Consider the following 19,133-nt stretch of genomic DNA (forward strand, 5'->3'; position numbering starts at 1 on the left):
CGTGCCTTTTGCTCAGGTCTGGCCCCGATGTCCCTCCAGCAGCAGCGAGACCCTCAACACCGGTAACTCAGAGAAATAAACCATTAGAACTTCAGACAAACTAAATAGACAAAGTGCAGTGTGACTGTACAGAAGCTAACTAAATGTGCGCGCTACAAATAGAAACTACTGTACTGTCGACTTCTGCTAAATAAATATGTGTGTGTTGTATGAAACCAGAAGGTATGTCTCATCCTTAATGTATTTGCTGTCTGTATGTGCAATGTGGATGTCATGAGGTCAAAAAGGTAAACTAAATGAATAATTAAATGTAAAGAAAACTAAGGTGAGTGTAGAATGGTTACCGACATTTATATCAGCTGTGTGGCAGCAGTTGCAGCCATCACACCAGGAAATGTTGAACATCACTGAAATCAGTCAGTAGTTTGTCAAACACATCAACTTAATGAATCCAAACAATGTGACACACCAGAAGGGTGTTAGCTTAGCTCCTGCTTAGGGTTTAAACCTGTTTTGCCTCTTAAACTGCAGCACTGTGACCTGTAAAAATGGCTTCAGATGCAACTTGAGGGCTTTGTTTTATCTCAAATCCTTCACTGTGTGTGATCTTATGAAGGCAACACTGCTGTAAGTGTCAAAATAACATATATCTGTGTAATAAAAGCTGCCTCGATTAATTATTGACTCCAGAAAAAGGGTCACAAATCCAGTTATGCTGCAGTCCAGGTTAATCTGTGCTCATAAACTTGAAGAGATATTCCTTGTATTTGCGGCCCAGGCTGCTCTGGCGGTGTGGATCACAGTGCTCAGGTTCATGGGAGATCTGCCGGAGCCGAAGTACCACACAGCCATCAGCGATGGAAGCGAGAAGATCCCCGTCATGACCAAAATCTATGAGACGCTGGGGAAGAAGACCTACAAGAGAGAGCTGCAGGCGCTGCAGGGCGAGGGCGAGGTAAGAAGAGGAGAGGTGTGGCTGCTGTTAGTTCATCAAACCTTTCTTTACATCGTCCCAACATGTCTCCTGTCTCGTCCTGCCTCCAGACGCCTCACTCTGACAGCCACAAGAAGAACAGCGTCCGACACAAACTGGTGTCGCTCACCCTGAAGAAGAAATCCAAGATCACCGAGGAGGTGAGACACAGAGAGAGAAGAAGAAGAAGAAGAAGGGGGGGTTGTGAAAGCTGGCTGGCTCTCTGATGGTTTCGGCTGTAGGTGTCACGCTGCAGAACTAAAAGTTACGGTGTGATGCGTTTCAGGTCACCAAGCGCCTTAATGATGGTGAGTACAGTCTCCACGGCAACAGCATGCTGGAGGACCGGCCAACATCCAATCTGGAGAAACTTCACTTCATCATCGGCAACGGGATCCTGAGACCAGGCCTGAGGTGTACACACACACACACACACACACACACACACACACACACACACACAGATCATGATGGAGCTCTAATGGCAAAATGTATTTTCCTAAACATACATAAATATCCATTCCTTAAGTTCATTATATGCGTCAATCATGCATTTATGAACCAAAACAAGTCAAATCTGTGCTGTTATTGTGAAAAACAATCTCATATTAGAGCCGCAGCAGTTTCTTTAAACATTTCTTTGCATGCACGTGTGTCTGCAAAAGATCTGAAAACCCGAATCAGCTGTGTGTGAAAATCAGGGCTCGACTTAAAAGTTGCTCTTCAGTTTAAGAGAGCCTCAGGAGGCCTGGAGCTGGTTTCATGCATCTTTTCTGAACTCATCAGCTTGACGTTTTCCTCTGATGTTCCTGTATGTCTGTCAAAAAAACGAAGTATAACCTGCGTGTGTGTGTGTGTGTGTGTGTGCGCGCGCGTCAGGGATGAGATCTACTGTCAGATCTGTAAGCAGCTGAGTCAGAACCCGTCTAAGAGTTCTCACGCTCGGGGCTGGATCCTCATCTCTCTGTGCGTCGGCTGCTTCGCCCCTTCAGACAAGTTTGTCAAGGTCAGGACGTCCAAACTTCTTTTTCTTTTTGTTTCCAGAGTTTATTTCTACATTTATAGACAGAAAGACGACGTATTTTTGTCCGTCTCAGGAATGAACACCTTTTTTTTTGCTGTTTGCTTTTCGTGTGTGTGGAACTCACAGCTGTTCGTTGGTTTTGTTTACCTTCAGTACCTGAGGAACTTCATCAGCAGCGGGCCGCCGGGTTACGCTCCGTACTGCGAAGAGAGGCTGAGACGAACGTTTGTCAACGGCACGCGAACGCAACCTCCATCCTGGCTGGAGCTGCAGGTACACACACACACACACACACACACACATTTGGGTTGACTGCAGCAACAGTTTGGCCTCATGGTTTCTAATAATTGGATTAAACTTGTGCTACGCTGTATTTACAGACTGACAAATATCTTCTAACAAGGAGAGATTCATGTTGTGTTTAGGTGTTGTTGGAAAACTCCAACACTGAGTTTTCACTGCATTTAGGTGAACTTTCAGTGGAGGAAAAGAATGTTTTTGCTGGTCTTGAGAACAGACAGTCTGAGACGGTCTTATATACTACTTCTGCAAATTAAATGAGAATAAGAGTGAAATTGTTTGTACAGCATGTTTCATACAAAAAGATGCTGAAAAATACAGCAAAAGCAGAAACACAGTATCAAAAACAAAGCTGATGAATAATCATAAGTAAATGACAGTGCTGTAGTAGAGGCTCATTAGTTAGATGGAGTCTAGAGCGAGAACCACGAGAGGCAACTACAGCTGAAATCAACAGGCTTTTCAGCTCTGAAATCTGCCTCCAGGCCACCAAGTCGAAGAAGCCCATCATGCTGCCGGTGACGTTCATGGACGGCACGACCAAAACGCTGCTGACGGACTCGGCCACCACAGCCATGGAGCTCTGCACAGCCTTGTCAGACAAAATCAACCTGCGGGACCGATTCGGGTTCTCGCTCTACATCGCCCTGTTTGACAAGGTGGGAGCACACACACACACGCACACACACACACGCACAAGGCTGTAGAGCATTTACATGTGTTAACTGGTGGTTAGAAATATTTGAGTAACTCAGAGTAGCAGTAAATGTGTTGTCTCCCCCTGCAGGTCTCCTCTTTAGGCAGTGGGAACGATCACGTGATGGACGCCGTGTCGCAGTGCGAGCAGTACGCGAAGGAGCAGGGAGCCCAGGAGAGGAACGCCCCCTGGAGGCTGTTCTTCAGGAAGGAGATCTTCACGCCCTGGCACTGCCCCGCCGACGACCAGGTCGCCACCAACCTCATCTACCAACAAACCGTCAGGGGCGTCAAGTTCGGAGAGTACCGCTGTGACAGGGTGCGTTTTTTATTGTGTGTTGTGTGTATTTCCTAAAATGCTGAATTATTCCCTTTAAGTTGTTGTCAGGCTTGAAGAAGAAAGTGTAAACTCAAAGACCAATCATCTATCAGTGCACTTCACTTTGTCACTTCGGCCCATGTTGGAGTTTGGTTATTAGCAGATAACCACACCAATAACTGCACTGATCCAATACAATTATTAATTTGAATTGATAATAAGAGGGGCACCACCCTGAGATTAGAGACCAATAAGTAAACTGTGGACACAGTCTCACCTCAAAATGCCAATGTTTAAAATACCATTTTACATTTATCAGGCCAACACTGACCCTTGCACACAGACAGCTGCTCTTAAAGTGTATAATAGTGATACAACGAGTACAACAGGTGTGCAGGGGGTGACACTGAGTTGTACTACGCTATCTGCACCTGTAAGGTGTGTGTGTGAATGCCTATAAAGGTGTGTGGATGTTTGCGTGTGGGTTAGTAAAGGAGAAATGCTCAGAGCGAAGCAAAAAGAGATCTTAATGTCTCTTTATGACACAGAAATCAACCTGTGAACTCGTCAGCTGTGGCTCTTTTAACTGATGAAGTGCATCATTTTGCATCATCTTTTGTAAGGAAATATGTTAAAAAGCCACATATTTTATAAAATGATTATGCACAGAACACTAATTATCATGCACAATTCGTCAACAAGTAATGTCACAGTGTCCATACTGATAATAGTAAGGACAAATGGCCACCGCAGAGGAGTGATAACAACAACAACAGCTGTCTGCTTCATCAGCTCGAGTCCAGACAAACACATCTGTGTGTCTGTCTGCAGGATGACCTGGCAGAACTGGCCTCTCAGCAGTATTACGTCGACTACGGTTCGGAGATCCTTCTGGAACGCCTGCTGAGCCTCATTCCCTCCTACATCCCCGACAGAGAGATCAGCACCTCCAGGACGGTGGAGAAATGGGCTCATTTCATCATGGCTGCACACAAGAAGGTAGATATAGACATACACTGCTGCAATGTATTGTAGCTAAAGAACTAAAGAAGATATTAACACTGATATTAACACATCCACTCAGTAATCAATCAGTCTTGCCTAAGCTCTTGACAATATTTTAATATTCTGTGAACAGTTTTGGATGGATTACTTTAAATCGACAGGGGGTGTTTTGCTTGTTTGACTTTGCATTCATATTGGAGGACAGTAATGAGGACAAAGAAAACAATTAGCATATATTTTCATGCACGTTGACTATGTAACACCACCTGACATGAAGACACCTCATAGTCATCCCTCTCTTCACTCTTGCACATAATCAAACATGTCTTCGGCCTGCTCAGGGCATCTACACCCAGAAGAGGTTTGACCCTCAGAAGGTGAAGGAGGAAGTCGTGGACTTCGCTCGCCACAAGTGGCCTCTGCTCTTCTCTCGTTTCTACGAAGCCTTCAAGTTCTCAGGTGAGCATGTGCGACCTCTTTTCCACCTGAACATGTGACCAAAGGGGGACAAGGATGAACCAATCAGTATCCAGTCACCCAAAACACAGCTGCTCTTTCATATTTCTGTCAGTTACATTCTGTGACGGCCTGATGCTGCCGTAGATCTCTAGTCTGGATTGAAGCAGCAGTCATCAGGTGGCAGGTGACTTCCTGTTAATGACAGGTCATTCAGGCGTGAAACCTTTCCTCTGTCTCTCTCTCTCAGGTCCCAGTCTGCCTAAAAACGACCTGATCGTCGCCGTCAACTGGACCGGGGTTTATTTTGTGGACGAGCAGGAGCAGGTCCTCTTAGAGCTCTCCTTCCCAGAAATCACTGCGGTTTCCAGCAGCAGGTGAGGCATGCTGGGAGCTGTAGTCACTTAACTGCTGAAGTCCTTTTTTTTGCTGTCTGTCCCTCTCATTTACTTCCTCTTTCATCCACTTCCTGCTTCCTTCCACATTCCAGGTTATTTTCCATTCGGGCATTTTTGATTATTTAGCTTCTTTTTTTCACTCAGCCTCCCCTTTCTCTTCAAAGTGTCCTCCAAAGAAAAACAGCTGTTTTACAACTGCACAATAATGGCATTTGTTTTCATTCGAGTGTCAGAGCTCTTCATTGCTGTTTGAATTAAACTCCGTTTGTCTGGAGCAAAAGAAGGAAGTGAGCTGATGTTGGCTGATGTGGAGGACTCGTTCTTTCAGGGGAGGAAAGTTGCAGAGCCAGAGTTTCACTTTGGCAACCATCAAAGGAGAAGAGTACACCTTTACCTCCAACAACGCGGAGGACATCCGCAACCTGGTGGTGACCTTCCTGGAAGGCCTGAGGAAGAGGTCGAAGTTTGTGGTTGCGCTGCAGGACAACCCCAACCCCAGTAAGTCCTGAACGCGAGAAGGAGATTTTTAACTGGGACGAAGAATTTGTTTGTTTTTTAATTTGAGGACTGAACTGTTTTGGTAGTTTTGACCATAAATGTTCTCAAAGGTATGCAGAAAAACTAGGAACACAATGTTTACATTTCATTAAAAGAGTTCACCTGAGACAGTGTAACACCTGAACGCCTCAGTACATCTCCTCCTTCCACAGCTGGGGAGGAGTCAACCTTCCTGAGCTTCCTGAAGGGAGACCTGATCCTGTTGGACCAGGACACTGGCGAGCAGGTCCTCAACTCCGGTTGGGCACACGGCGTCAACGAACGAACCAATCAGAAAGGAGATTTCCCAGCTGACTGCGTCTATGTCCTGCCCACCATGGCCCGACCTCAGCAAGACATCGTGGTGAGAGTAAAACGCTTTTATGACATGAACGTCTGTTTCTCAACCAAACGACTCGTCTTTACAGCGCTGACCTCCTCTTCCTCTCATCTGGTGACGAAGCACTTTCGTGTTATTGGCTGCGCTGATGGCGGTGACTGTGTCACAGCTCAGCCTGCTGAGACTTCATCTCACCGTTTTTAATTTAGAAAGTATTTTTCGACCACTTCAGTAGTTATCAACTCGATCTCCCAACAAGCAGAAAAAAGCCAAAAATGTCTGATTATTAGTCAGAATTGTTTGTTGTTATCTTCGTGGAAGATATAAGAGCAGATGTCAGTAACAACGAACAACAGGATACAGATTTGATTTGAGTGTAAGTCCATGGCAGACAAATGAAACGACTCATAACAGTAACGATGAGGAAATAACATTTAAATTCCAGTTACAAACAAAGCAAACACAGACTGGACCGAATATGAACATGTTCTTCTCAGGCATGGATATGAATGAAGGGAAGAGCCAATAAGTTTTTTCCCCACAGTGAAACTTCAGCTTAACAATGAAAAATTCAGTATATTGCCATCACTTTTTTTGAACAAACACATCTGTTCTATGAATGTAATGTAATCTGATGTGCAGTACTGTAACCAATCAGGCGCTGGTAACCATGACACCGGACCAGCGTCAGGAGTCGGTTCGTGTTTCGCAGCTCGTCCTGCCAGAGAGTGACGGCAGGATGAAACCCTACACGCTGGAGGAGTTCTCCTACGACTACTTCAGGTACGCTCACGCACACTCACATACACAGTATACACAGGTACACATCGCTATGAACACAAGCAGTACACCCACACACTGGGTTTATTGAGTCTTTTCTCACAGTCCTCGGCCCTCCAGTGGTCTTCGTTTACCTTTAAGTCAAATCATTCACCGGCACAATGTCAGGTGACTCACAGGTTTGTTCTCACACCGTGTGGTGGACTGCAGGTCTGATTGTCTGGGAACTTCCTTCAGTTAGATCCAGAAGTTATCAGCACGCTCCCGGTCCACAGTTTCACCCCCACAGAACGTATATGCTTTCGCTCTGTGTGCTGTGTGTTTGTACACCATCACGTCAACGTGTCGCTCATGTACCCCCGCTCCCTCCAGACCTCCTCCCAAGCACACTCTGAGCAGGGTGATGGTCACTAAGAATCGTGGGAAGGACAAGATGTGGAGCTGCACCAGAGAGCCGCTCAAGCAGCCGCTGCTGAAGAAGGTCGTGAACCACGAGGAGCTGGCTCAGGACGCCTGCATGTCCTTCATAGATATCCTTTAATCAGCTGATTTTCACATCTGAGGCGTCGCTCAGATTAAACACACTCTGTCACATCCAGATGTTCATGTATTCCAGCTGACCGGGCTGTGTTACTCCTTGACATTTGTCCCACCTATGATGAAGTACATGGGCGACTACCCGTCCAAAAGGACGCGCTCGGTCAACGAGTTGACGGACCAGATCTTTGAAGGAGCGCTGAAGGCCGAACCTCTGAAAGACGAGATCTTCTGTCAGATCATCAAACAGCTCACTGACAACCACGTCAAGTGTGTAAACTGACGCCATAATCACTCGAATCGCTGCACTTTTAATCAGTGATGATAATATCTTGGTGCTAACGGTAGCTTTACACCTTTCATTCACAGTTATCTCACTCTTTTCCTTAAAGTCACACCAGATTTTCATGAATCTACTACTGAGATATAATTAGCAGGAATGGAGGACAAGGGGGAAAGGGAGCTGAGCACTGGGCCCTTGTGTGAGCAGGACCCACCAAGTACTAGAATGAATAGCAGTGGATGCAGGGAGGGTCCATAGAGAGTGCCCATGTGCAGGGTCCAGAGTTCTGTGGTACAATCCTGAATGTAATACAGCCCAAACTCAAATGTTCTGACATTCTTACAGTGCCGCTTTTGATTATTAGATTAGATTAGATTATTAGAGGCTGTCTTAGCACAGCAGACAGAACAGATGTTTACATGCAGCTGAACGGGACTTTTGTGCTGCTGCAGGTACAGTGAGGAGAAAGGCTGGGAGCTGCTGTGGTTGTGTACTGGTCTCTTTCCTCCCAGTAACGTACTGTTGCCGCACATCCAGCGCTTCCTCCAGTCCAAGAAACACCACCCGCTCTCTGGAGACTGCATGCAGAGGCTGCACAAAGCGCTACGGTAAAACTTCACTGACTGACTGATTATTGTTAAATACGTGTACCTTCAGAGTTATAACTATATGTACCAGACTTTTGGTTATAGAGACACAACATGCTGGTTGTTGTCGCACGTCATCCCTGATTTCCTGTCACCTTTTTAATGTCTAACGAAGGCAGAAAACAACCGTGTTCTCAGTGGAAAACGTTTCAAATGTTCTAAATCTGGAACTTCATTTAATGAAAATAATTAAGTAAAGATGTGATGTATCACCATAAAATTATGGAAGAACCCAGTGAATATTGAAAACTCAGGTCAATGTTGTATCATGTAGTTTCTTCAATTTATTGTTAATTTTTTTTAATTAATTCCTGCAGTTTGTATTTGACAATGTCGCTTTTTCAAACTTGGTTTCCATTTTTTTTATGAAGTCTTTGTCTTAAACGCAGAGCAAAGCCAGTTTTGTCATTGGATGTTGCTTTGGTCTGAATGAGCGGACAGTCAATCATATAACTGACTGACTTTGTCATGAAAACTGCGGCTAAAATGTAAAAATGGTGAAATAAAAACAGACCTTATTTTACTTATTTTAAACTTTAAACTAAGCTCACAGCTTTTTATTCTCTGTCACACAAAACGACCGGACTGACCGTTTGTTTGTCTTTTTATCATTGTTGTCGTGGTGACAGTAACGGCTCCAGGAAATATCCCCCTCATTTGGTGGAAGTGGAGGCCATCCAACATAAGACAACCCAGATCTTCCACAAAGTCTACTTCCCTGATGACACAGACGAGGTATGAAACACACATACTGGCATAACAACCCATTTCCAACTGGTATTAAAACGTGATCTGTATCTGGACACGATATCCAGGTAAGGAAAAACACGTTAATGCAAAGTGTTGTGATCAGTTCTGTCTGACCACATCTGGAGGTAGGCTGGCTCTTGGTCCTGACCTTATGTAGGTGTAGACGTAATCTGTACAGCGTGCTGCTACCTGGAGGCTGCACAACATACAGAAGTCAACATAAAATATAGGTTGTTCAAATTTAGAGAGCGAGCAAGCGAGATGGTTGAAAGACACGCCTCCAATTCAGTGAGGAGTGAAGGAGAACGATTTAAAAAGGCCAGGTGTTAAACACAACGGCAAGGTCAGACTGTTTATTGTCCAGATAAGACACCTGGATACTGACCCCTTTTTAATACCAGGTGTAAATGTCCACAAGCTAGTGCTATTTAAAAACGGAGACTGTTTGTGTCAAACCTGCAGGCGTTCGAGGTGGAGTCCAGCACCAAAGCGAAGGATTTCTGCCAGAACATCTCAACCAGACTGCTGCTCAAGTCTCCTGAAGGCTTCAGCCTCTTCGTCAAGATCTCAGACAAGGTCGGGGGTCAAAGATCGTTTCTCAGAAACAGAACAAAATGTCTGTCAATGCTTTCAAAGCAGCTCGTCCAGGTCAGGACATGTGAATGACAGATGACCTTCCTCTGACAGGTCGTCAAGCCAATATCATCTTTTCAATCTACTTGCAAGTTGATATGTTGCAATATGAAGATTTCAAATGATTAGAATTGTTGTTTAGAGATCTTACAGCTTTTGATCTTCCTTATTAATCTATTTCTACAGTTCAGTGTAAATTTGTTTAACATTTTCTTGGTTGCATAAGGTCCAGTTTGTTAGGGAACGTTATGTTTTGATGTTATCTGATGTGTTCTGCAGGTGATCAGTGTGCCAGAGGGAGACTTCTTCTTTGACTTTGTCAGACATTTGACGGACTGGATCAAGAAATCTCGGCCTGCTAAAGACGGTTCGTACCAAAATCATGTGTGGGTTATGAATGAAAGATGCTGGTCTGGGCTGACTGCAGGGCTCCCCGGGTCTATATTTCAACAGTTCTGCAATAAATTCAACCTTCACGAAGGTTAAAATGTTCAGTTTTTGTTGAAGCTGCTCTAGGGAGGTTCTGAAGCATCATGACTGACCAAATATTAATATTTCACCCTCTTCCCTCCTCCCACCTCGCAGGAATCGTTCCCTCTCTGACCTATCAGGTGTTCTTCATGAAGAAGCTGTGGACCAACACAGTTCCGGGGAAGGACTCCTTCGCTGACTCCATCTTTCATTACTACCAGGTCGGTGTTACAGGACAAAGAAACAGGAGGAAACACTTTTACTTTTCCAGCAGCTGTCTCCTACACTTCACCTTTGGTTCACCTGACACACACACACACACACACACAGGCACATAAACATACACAAACACATTCATGTATGCATGAATTAATATTGATTTATAGTTTATTTACAATAGAAACGTACCTTTGTGTATATAACGGTAACACTTCCTGCCACTCATCCTCTTCTCTTAATTAGGAGCTGCCTAAATACTTGCGTGGCTACCATAAGTGTTCACGAGAAGAGGTTTTCCAACTCGCAGCACTCATCTACCGCGTCAAGTTTGAGGACGACAAATCCCACTTTCCTACAATACCCAAGATGCTCCGGGAGCTGGTTCCTCAGGATCTCATTCGTCAGATGTCACCAGATGACTGGAAAAGGGTAAACCTGCAAAACTCCAAAGACAAAACTATCTTTTCTGGAGTCAGACATCTGGCCATGTATGCTTAGTGTTTAACTTTGAAAAGGTACTGAAATTATACATAACTGAATTGATCCTGAATGGACTAAATATATAAATCTCAGCAGAGGATATCAGATGTTGATCCAGCCTACAGACTTTGTTACATCTCATTTTCCAAAAACGACTTTCTTCAGATACTGAAGGTGTTTATTCAGAAGTCGATCTGCTTCATCGGTTTGATGTGAATCACTGGGATGTTACACAGATATTCAGGGCCGTGTGCTTAATGTGTAAATATCTTGCAGCTGAAAATTGAAGTGGTTTGTCAATGTTTTGATCATCCTAATAGATATGTTTGTCTGATTCCAGTCTGTGGTTGCATACTTCAACAAGCAGGCTGGTAAATCAAGAGAAGAGGCCAAACTGATGTTTCTGAAGATCATCTACAAATGGCCAACCTTTGGCTCCGCCTTCTTTGAGGTCAAGGTAAACACACCTGAGCCTGTCACTTCCTGTCTGTAGCTCTCACTGGGTGATTCTTGTTTGTCGTAGTCAGGGTTGTAGTTAAAATTATTTTGCACACAGACGTGATGCTACAGAGGTGTGAAGTCTTGTAGCACAGGCCACACGCTAGTAGAATAAAACATCTGTTGCCTTCTCTGAAAACAACCACAAGTAGTGCAGTTCATCACTTAAACAGGCTCACAGCACTAATGTTGCCTAGAGGTCGCCATCCAAACTGCAGCAAGAAATGTTTTCAGACATTTATTTGCCCACAGTGGCAGCCGGGGACGTGATTTTTAATCACACAATAGACCACAGCTACACAGTAGGATGGCGATGCGTCACACACAAACACGCGGCCTTGACTGCGACCACGTTTTCATTTCAAAGGAACACGAGCGTTTCAGCACTGTTTCAGGCTGTCACGACTGTATCAAAGCTGTATCGCACCTGCGGGACTTTCATTCATCACACAGAGCATTTTCTTCATAGCACGTGCGACACGTTGCACTGCACAGCCTGCTTTTCCTCGTGTCTCATGGGAAATCCACACAGAAAGCAGCTTTTTAAGCGTTTTTGACACCGGTCTCTCAGAACCAATGGAACGATGCACCCGTGATGCTCGTCGCCACGAGACCCCCCCGTCGTTTTCTCTCTCTCTCCGACACTCTTCGTGAAGCGTAATGTCCATGGGGAGCTGTAAAAATCACACTCGTGTATTTATTAACAGCATCTACTTTGTGTTGCTGTGAGCTTTTACGTTTTACGCAGTTTTCAGGGGAAATAAAATCAGTCGCTCATGTAAGTTAAGTTTATTTACTTTATTATCCCAAAATGGGAAATTATTTCTCTGCATTTAACCCATCACTGATTGAAACACACACGCAACATGCAACAAGCAGTGAAACACACAGGAGCAGTGGGCTGCTGCATCAAGCGCCGGGGAGCATATTGGGGGTTAAGTGCTTTGCTCAAGGGCACATCAGCTGGCTAGTGGAGGGGGAGGGGGTACTCCACCACACCCGGCGACCTTCCGATCACAAGCCGCTTCTCCAACCTCTAGGCCACGGCTGCCCCCAAAAAGGGACATGTTGCATTGGCCGGGAATCGAACCCGGGCCTCCCGCGTGGCAGGCGAGAATTCTACCACTGAACCACCAATGCTCATTTCCTGTTTGCTTTCTGCTTCGTCGTCATGCAGCCCACTTGAAAACATTTTGTCGTGTAAACATCAGGCGTCCTTTCAGTACCTCAGGAGCTGCTGGTGATATAGAGGTCACAGTTTGGGTGGATTAACAGACGGGATCTTTCAGCTGCTCTCACCTTGTTTAGTCCTTCCCAGCTGAGAGGGAGAGATGCAGGGAAAATACAAGGAAGCCTCTGATTTGTCGAACTAGAAATCAAGTGTCCCCTGCTGCATTAATATTTATCAGATCTGCAGAGAAACATCACTGCTGTACATGTAAAAATGACGATATGATAGACGAGAGATCAACACATATTTCGATGTCACACCACATTAATCTCTGTCTTTAGCAAACCACAGAGCCCAACTTCCCGGAGATCCTGCTGATCGCCATCAACAAGCATGGAGTCAGTCTCATCGACCCAAAGACGAAGGTTTGTGTTTGCAGAGAAACAATTATTGTTCCCCTCCCCACCTTACTCATGTTAAAGGGGTTATTTTGTGCTTTGCTGACTCGCGTGCACACAGTTAATACAGTTACCTACAGGGTGTTCTTTCTTTCATTTCCCATTGATGCTGTGTCAACTGAAGGTCATCTGTGTGTGTGTGTGCAGGACATCCTGACCACCCACCCCTTCACCAAGATCTCCAACTGGAGCAGTGGAAACACCTACTTCCACATTACCATCGGCAACCTGGTCAGAGGAAGCAAACTGCTGTGTGAGACCTCGCTGGTGGGTGGCAGCAACACGCACGCACACGCACACACACACACACACACACACGCTGTAAATTCTGAAAGAAAAGCAAATATTAAATGAGTGAGTGTCAATTGATAGCAGGAGGCACAGCCAGCATGGTAAAAAATAAACTTGAAGGCTTGGAATACCGGTCGTCTGCTACAACAGCTAACATGATAAATTCAGCATAGTGTACATTTCCACAGCACTAACTTTATCAATGCAACAGCTGTCATACTCACCTGTCTGCTAAAGTGTTCTTCTGTGGTGGCTTTTCATATACTGAGTGTGAATAAAGACAGTATTTCTGTTAGAGAGGAGAAAGTTGGAGCAGCAGAGGGGGTGAGTGTGATGTGACTGCTGTACTGATGGAAGTAGTGCTGTTTAAATGCACATTACACAAAATAAATTGGACAGCTGCTGCTATAAGATAAAACATTTGAAGATTCGTCTAATGTCATTTGGGGCTTTGGAAAATTGTGATGGACATTCAAGATTCAAGAGTCTTTATTGTCATTGAGCATTACATGTAAAATGAAACTTTCATTGCAACCAGCATGTTAGAAACAGATATAAGAAAGATTAGAAAGAATAAAATTAAGATAACTACAATAAAATAAACCAACATGCAATAAAAATATTCGTAAAAGCAATTAAAAATATACCAGAATGAAAATAAAATATACTAAACAATAAACAATTAAAATATGGAAGTGAAATGTGCCAACAGAATAAAATATACAAGCAGAATAAAATATACACAGTTGGATCTACCGACAGCAGCTGAAATGTACTGAAATGTATATAAACAGTAAACAATAAAATATACCAATGAAAATGAAATGTGCCAATATACTAAAATGCATATAATTTAGTTAAGTGTATGTGTGTACCTAAAAGTTAAGTACACAGAAGGTGCAGGTGGAGGTGAAGGTGTAGGTGTAACCAACAAATCATTAAACTGAAGGTGTGTGTGTGTGTGTGTGTGTGTGTTTTACCTGCAGGGCTACAAGATGGACGACCTGCTGACCTCTTACATCAGTCAGATGCTGACCACCATGAACAAGCAGCGCTCCGGGCGGGGCCACAGCAAGTGAACTTCTTACTGGCAGGAGGCCGCCGAGCTCATCCGGCTCTTGCGCCCTATTGGCCAGCACTGCAGCTGGGGGCGGACCTTCGCCCACCAGCTGTGGAGGATGAGCCGCAGTCCTTCTGCTAGCTCGGAGGGGTCGAAGCTCACAGGGGAGAGCTCGGCTGCTAGCAGCGACGACCCCGGCGAAGGCCCCAGCAACTATTACCGCTACCGCGACAACTACGATGAGGATGAGCCGTCCAGTGAGGATGACTACCTCTGAAACCTCCGAACTCTCAGACCAACAGGTCAGTCTTCCTGGTTTGGTTCAGGAAACCACGTGACCAGAACGAACTGGGGTGCGCCGACCCTACGTGGCAGCAGGTGTTCACGGCTTAAGCTCGACTTTGTTTGCCAGTGTATTATTCCTGTGACATCACTAAACTTTAACTTCTCTGTGGGCGGTCATGTGACACTGTACACCTATAAACTACAACTGGACTACAGTAGCTTGAAGCTCATTGTCTCACTGTGGGTAAATGTAAATTCATTGGTTAATCAATCCATCCATTTAATGTCGCTTATCTGTGTCCAGGTCACTTTAATTAATCAAATTATTAAGTACTGATTATCAGTACATACATGTGCTGAATAAATAACTGTAGGCCTGATTGTCCCTCCTGGTTTTCCATAGATCAGTGACAGGTATGATTGTGAGAAAGGTGTTAAAAAGTCTTGCATTTAATCTGGTGAACTCTGTAGAAACCCTGGTTGACCTGCCAGAGTTGATATGCACGTAAACGTGCTAATGTTCACACGCTACCAAACTAACGCTAGCGTTCAGCTGAGAGCACAGCTTGAAATCTTGGGTTTAGGTAAACACATTACGTTCCCTGTGACAAGGACCTAAAAATATCAAAGTAATTTAAACATCCAACAATCTGGGCTTTTGTGTGTGTAATGAGCGTTAGAGCATCACAGGATTTTTAGTGACGCTATAACCATGAAGTCTTCTTCCTTTCCTCCCAACAGCATCTTGAAATACTGACGAAGTCAACAAGTTGTTGAGTTTACATGCTTTCTTAGTTTAAGTAGTGGCTGTAATGTTCTTGCAGAAAAGCAGGTGTTTTCTGTTTGAGTCATATTCATAAGAGTGAGCAGTGACGTGGTGGAAGGGACCTGATCTAAATTATTTAAATCTCTTCTATTGTGACACAGACCTGCAGTGTGTAAGGTCTGCTATCTATGGCCTACAGCATGCTGTCTAACAGTTTCATATGGATGTTTTGTTTTTTAATATTTAACTCATGATTCATGTTTACTCTCTTACTCTTACTCTTTTGTTTGTAGATTATTATCAGCTGTTAGTTTTACATGTAATGCCTTAATTGTTTCTGTCTCTCTCTCTCTGTTGAGACTGCTTTACCAACACTCCTGTGGATTGCAGCTGTTCTTTTATCCCGTGATTCAAGGTCCATTTGTGAGCTGTTTCTGGGGCTTTTAGTCAGATCTCACAGTCTTCTTCAGAGGAAAGAGTTTGCACATTTGTCAGAGACATAACTTAGTGATAAAACTATGGAACTTTCATCTTTTGTGATGACAGGTGGTTGTGGATCACGGCCAATCGCTTCCGAAACAAATACTCTATCTAGTGATGAAGACTGTGAGATGCAGTTGAAAAACTCAGAAAGGCTGTTTTTTTTTTGTTTTTTTGGCTGTTGTTACAGATGTCTTTTCCAAGACAGGCTTTCTAAAATGACTCAAAGTAACCTAACAGATTAGAGGTACTAAGTGAGCACATACCTCCACTCCAAGGCTGACATGTGATATATGTGATCAGACGTTTTCCCTCTGGATCTGGACCTGCATCAAAATACACATGGCGATAAACAAAAATGACATTCAGATTAAATTAAAAAGGTGTTCGTTAATGAGAAATGAATCTTTAAAGGAACTTGTTGGACCAGCATGGATGAAACATCAGTTTTAGAGTGAAGCTGTGATTCTCTGACACTTTGGAGGCTTTCTATTGGCTGATTCAGTGACACATGACCACAGTCTTATTTTACTTTTTGAACACTTTGGAGTTGGCACTTTCCAATTTTACTTAAAGTTACTTTAACTAGTCCTGTTTTTTTAATAAGGAAGTTTTAGATCATTTAAAAACATACAGGCCTGGTTTAACATTTTGTTTAAGTTCCTGAGATTTCACACAATATAACAGAGAAAAATAAGACACTCACCTGGACTAAGCTGTTTTTCCCAGAAGACAGAATTCCTTCTGTAAAACCACACAAACATTTTGAATATTGGACAGACACTCACCCAGACCTTCCCTCCACTAAAGGTGCATCGAAGCAGATGACCAGTTTTGTTCAGTCTGAAAGTCTTTTAAAATGTGTCACGTTTGTTTTGGTGTGCGAACCCTTCGTCCATTAACTTGTACTGCTTTTGTCTTGTTTGTATGATGAACAGATACACTGGTGTTCTAACAGTGCCAATCATTCCAGTTGATACCTTTATGTTGTTCATTTTGTTCCTTTTCTTTGTGGACTGATGCAAACATGTGGTTGTCCTGTTGTGTTGCTGTTTAAGGTGAATTCATTAGTTTTTGTTTTGTCTCTTATCTATCTAGTCTTATCTATACGACCTGTATGTCTTCAGGACTTCCTGTAGTGATTTCACGTGTTCTCACTTTTGTATAACACATTAAAAACATTTGTTTCGAGTTGACTGATGAGTAACTCACGTTGTTGATTTAATGTTTAACAGTGGCTGACACTCGTATCATGTTTACCAGGATACTGCAACTGAAACATGTTCACTGGTGTATATTTTTTTTTCTATGACTTGTTAGCTTTGTGTGCATTTTGCTATTTACAGTCATAATATTGGGTGGGAGCATGGTTCTCCTGATGCAGCATCACCTGCGTCTAACTTACTCTGGCTTTGCTAAACATGTGATGTTCTTTGATGGTGCAACTCGAAGCTCTGACCTGGGTGTGTTCTTTGTAGCCCGTTGTTTGATATAATGTTAGCTAGCCACACTTTTCAGCACTAGCTCCCGTTTCCATGCTGCATGCACGGCAGAGGACCACCACAGAGTTACCAACAGCCAAACCTCGTTTCTAATGTTTTAATACCAGATGACAGTAGCATTTACAATCAAAAGTTACAGTTTAAAAAAAAGGAACGCATCTATAAAACAAAATAAAAATAGCCATTCAGTACAGCACAAGATGTAAAATGCTACCATAATACCCATAATACTATTTCATTAAACCTCAAGTTGTGTTTCTTCAGCACTGACATTGTTGAGCTTTTAGACACTTGTTGTGCACTTAACATAACCTCAGATTTCAGATGCTGACACAGCTGACGGTTCCTCTCATCACTTTAGTGACTTTCTAATTCAGAAGATCTGACTTTAAAAGATCCAATTTTTAAATCACACCACTGACTGAGTCGAATCTAAAACGCAGCTTTGATATGGAGAACTCCTTTTAACCGTTCGATTACACGGGCACTGACCTCAAACATGTTTAAATAAAAGCACTCTTGCAGGCATCAAGACAGCAAAGCAGGTATGTGGTACTAACGAAGACTGGCTCAGGAACTGACAAAGATCAAACGAAGCCTTTAGTTTTGCTAAGAAAATTGTACAGTAATTCTGTTCACCATGCTGCAATGAAGGTTGATGCATTAAACAATGACGAGTTGTTTGCATCTAGTGGGAGAATCTGTGGGCCTGACTGGATTTGGTGTCGTTAACGTCCATTTCGTCTAAGTATCACCAATCGTTATGTTTTTTCTTCTGGAACTTCATGGTTTGACCGCACTAATTTAAGTTTGCTTGCATTATCTTTAGCAAAATAAGGTGCAGAGCAGCGTGTAAGGGTCGCCTGCATGTGAAAACAAGTGGAGAAGTAGATTCAACTGCAGTGGCTTGAGTCTGAGAAATCTCTGAATTCAGCAGCAGCATCGTCTGAATTTACCAAGACTGAAAGAATCACCTCATGTGTTGATCTTATTTACAGTCAATATGCCGACAGCTGCTATGAAGCTTTCATATGTGTTGTTTTTGACCTCCGGAGTGCTGCTGTACCTGACTTATTTTGGGAAATAGAGAAATTAAGATATTGTCTTCGACTGAAAACTTGTCACCACTTGAACCACCACTGGAAATCTCTTTACAGACAACATTTCAGTCTACACGAGCTGCGTTTTGACACCAACAAGATTTTGGGTGGGCGAACACTTCAAGAAGTTATCCATAAAACAAAAGCTGAACAAAACCAACACATGCAGGGCTTGAAATGCAATCCATTTCCAAAGGAAATCCTACGCAGTTCTGCATTGTCACCGGACCCACTCACTCAAAATGAACGGTCTTATGGTGAGAAACATCATATTCAATAGAATACATATCGCTGTGCAATGATTGATAACTGTAGCTAAAATGCTAAGCCTAACCAAGAGATCAGCTACTATATTCTCAATAGAAACACAAATACAATTAAACTAAGTGCTAACCACTTATTCCTATAACAACACAATACAGTACATTAAGTTGCTCTGTTGCGTTTGCAGAGTCGTGATTCTGTCTGTAATTTAGTTCTAGATCTGTATAAGCAATGTTTCATTCGGACTTCAGGACTGAGGAAAGCATCGACCACAATCTTATTCAGAGGTCTCGCATTGCACTAAAGCTTTTTCAGACAAAATAAACTACAACCAGGCCTGTCAGAGTCCAGTGTGAGACTGAAGGGCGGTACAGGACACACAGAGACAGAGACGGGGCAACCTCAAGTCT

General features: G+C 43.5%; 1 protein-coding gene and 1 non-coding gene across 2 annotated transcripts in view; one reads left to right on the plus strand and one right to left on the minus strand.

Moving 5' to 3' along the window:
* The window catches only part of LOC121608787 (unconventional myosin-VIIa-like), a 36,293-nt gene extending 20,329 nt beyond the window's left edge, over positions 1–15,964 (plus strand). Inside the window, exons 25-49 of the mRNA XM_041940154.1 lie at positions 779–972; positions 1,062–1,134; positions 1,260–1,387; positions 1,853–1,979; positions 2,151–2,270; positions 2,783–2,956; positions 3,085–3,312; positions 4,144–4,311; positions 4,659–4,776; positions 5,024–5,150; positions 5,500–5,669; positions 5,882–6,072; positions 6,707–6,831; positions 7,201–7,358; positions 7,482–7,635; positions 8,101–8,256; positions 8,925–9,030; positions 9,508–9,621; positions 9,958–10,045; positions 10,264–10,370; positions 10,612–10,797; positions 11,189–11,305; positions 12,859–12,942; positions 13,123–13,242; positions 14,253–15,964. Of these exons, the coding sequence (XP_041796088.1) occupies positions 779–972; positions 1,062–1,134; positions 1,260–1,387; positions 1,853–1,979; positions 2,151–2,270; positions 2,783–2,956; positions 3,085–3,312; positions 4,144–4,311; positions 4,659–4,776; positions 5,024–5,150; positions 5,500–5,669; positions 5,882–6,072; positions 6,707–6,831; positions 7,201–7,358; positions 7,482–7,635; positions 8,101–8,256; positions 8,925–9,030; positions 9,508–9,621; positions 9,958–10,045; positions 10,264–10,370; positions 10,612–10,797; positions 11,189–11,305; positions 12,859–12,942; positions 13,123–13,242; positions 14,253–14,345 (3,426 nt within the window). The 3' untranslated portion in view covers positions 14,346–15,964. The remainder of the gene's footprint in view (positions 1–778; positions 973–1,061; positions 1,135–1,259; positions 1,388–1,852; positions 1,980–2,150; positions 2,271–2,782; positions 2,957–3,084; positions 3,313–4,143; positions 4,312–4,658; positions 4,777–5,023; positions 5,151–5,499; positions 5,670–5,881; positions 6,073–6,706; positions 6,832–7,200; positions 7,359–7,481; positions 7,636–8,100; positions 8,257–8,924; positions 9,031–9,507; positions 9,622–9,957; positions 10,046–10,263; positions 10,371–10,611; positions 10,798–11,188; positions 11,306–12,858; positions 12,943–13,122; positions 13,243–14,252) is intronic.
* On the minus strand, positions 12,416–12,486 carry trnag-gcc. Its single transcript has one exon. It is a non-coding gene; the product is annotated as a tRNA-Gly (tRNA).
* Positions 15,965–19,133: the final 3,169 nt, after the last annotated feature.

This window comes from Chelmon rostratus, chromosome 7, assembly GCF_017976325.1.
Source record: "Chelmon rostratus isolate fCheRos1 chromosome 7, fCheRos1.pri, whole genome shotgun sequence".
In the NCBI taxonomy this organism is placed as follows: Eukaryota; Metazoa; Chordata; class Actinopteri; order Chaetodontiformes; family Chaetodontidae; genus Chelmon; species Chelmon rostratus.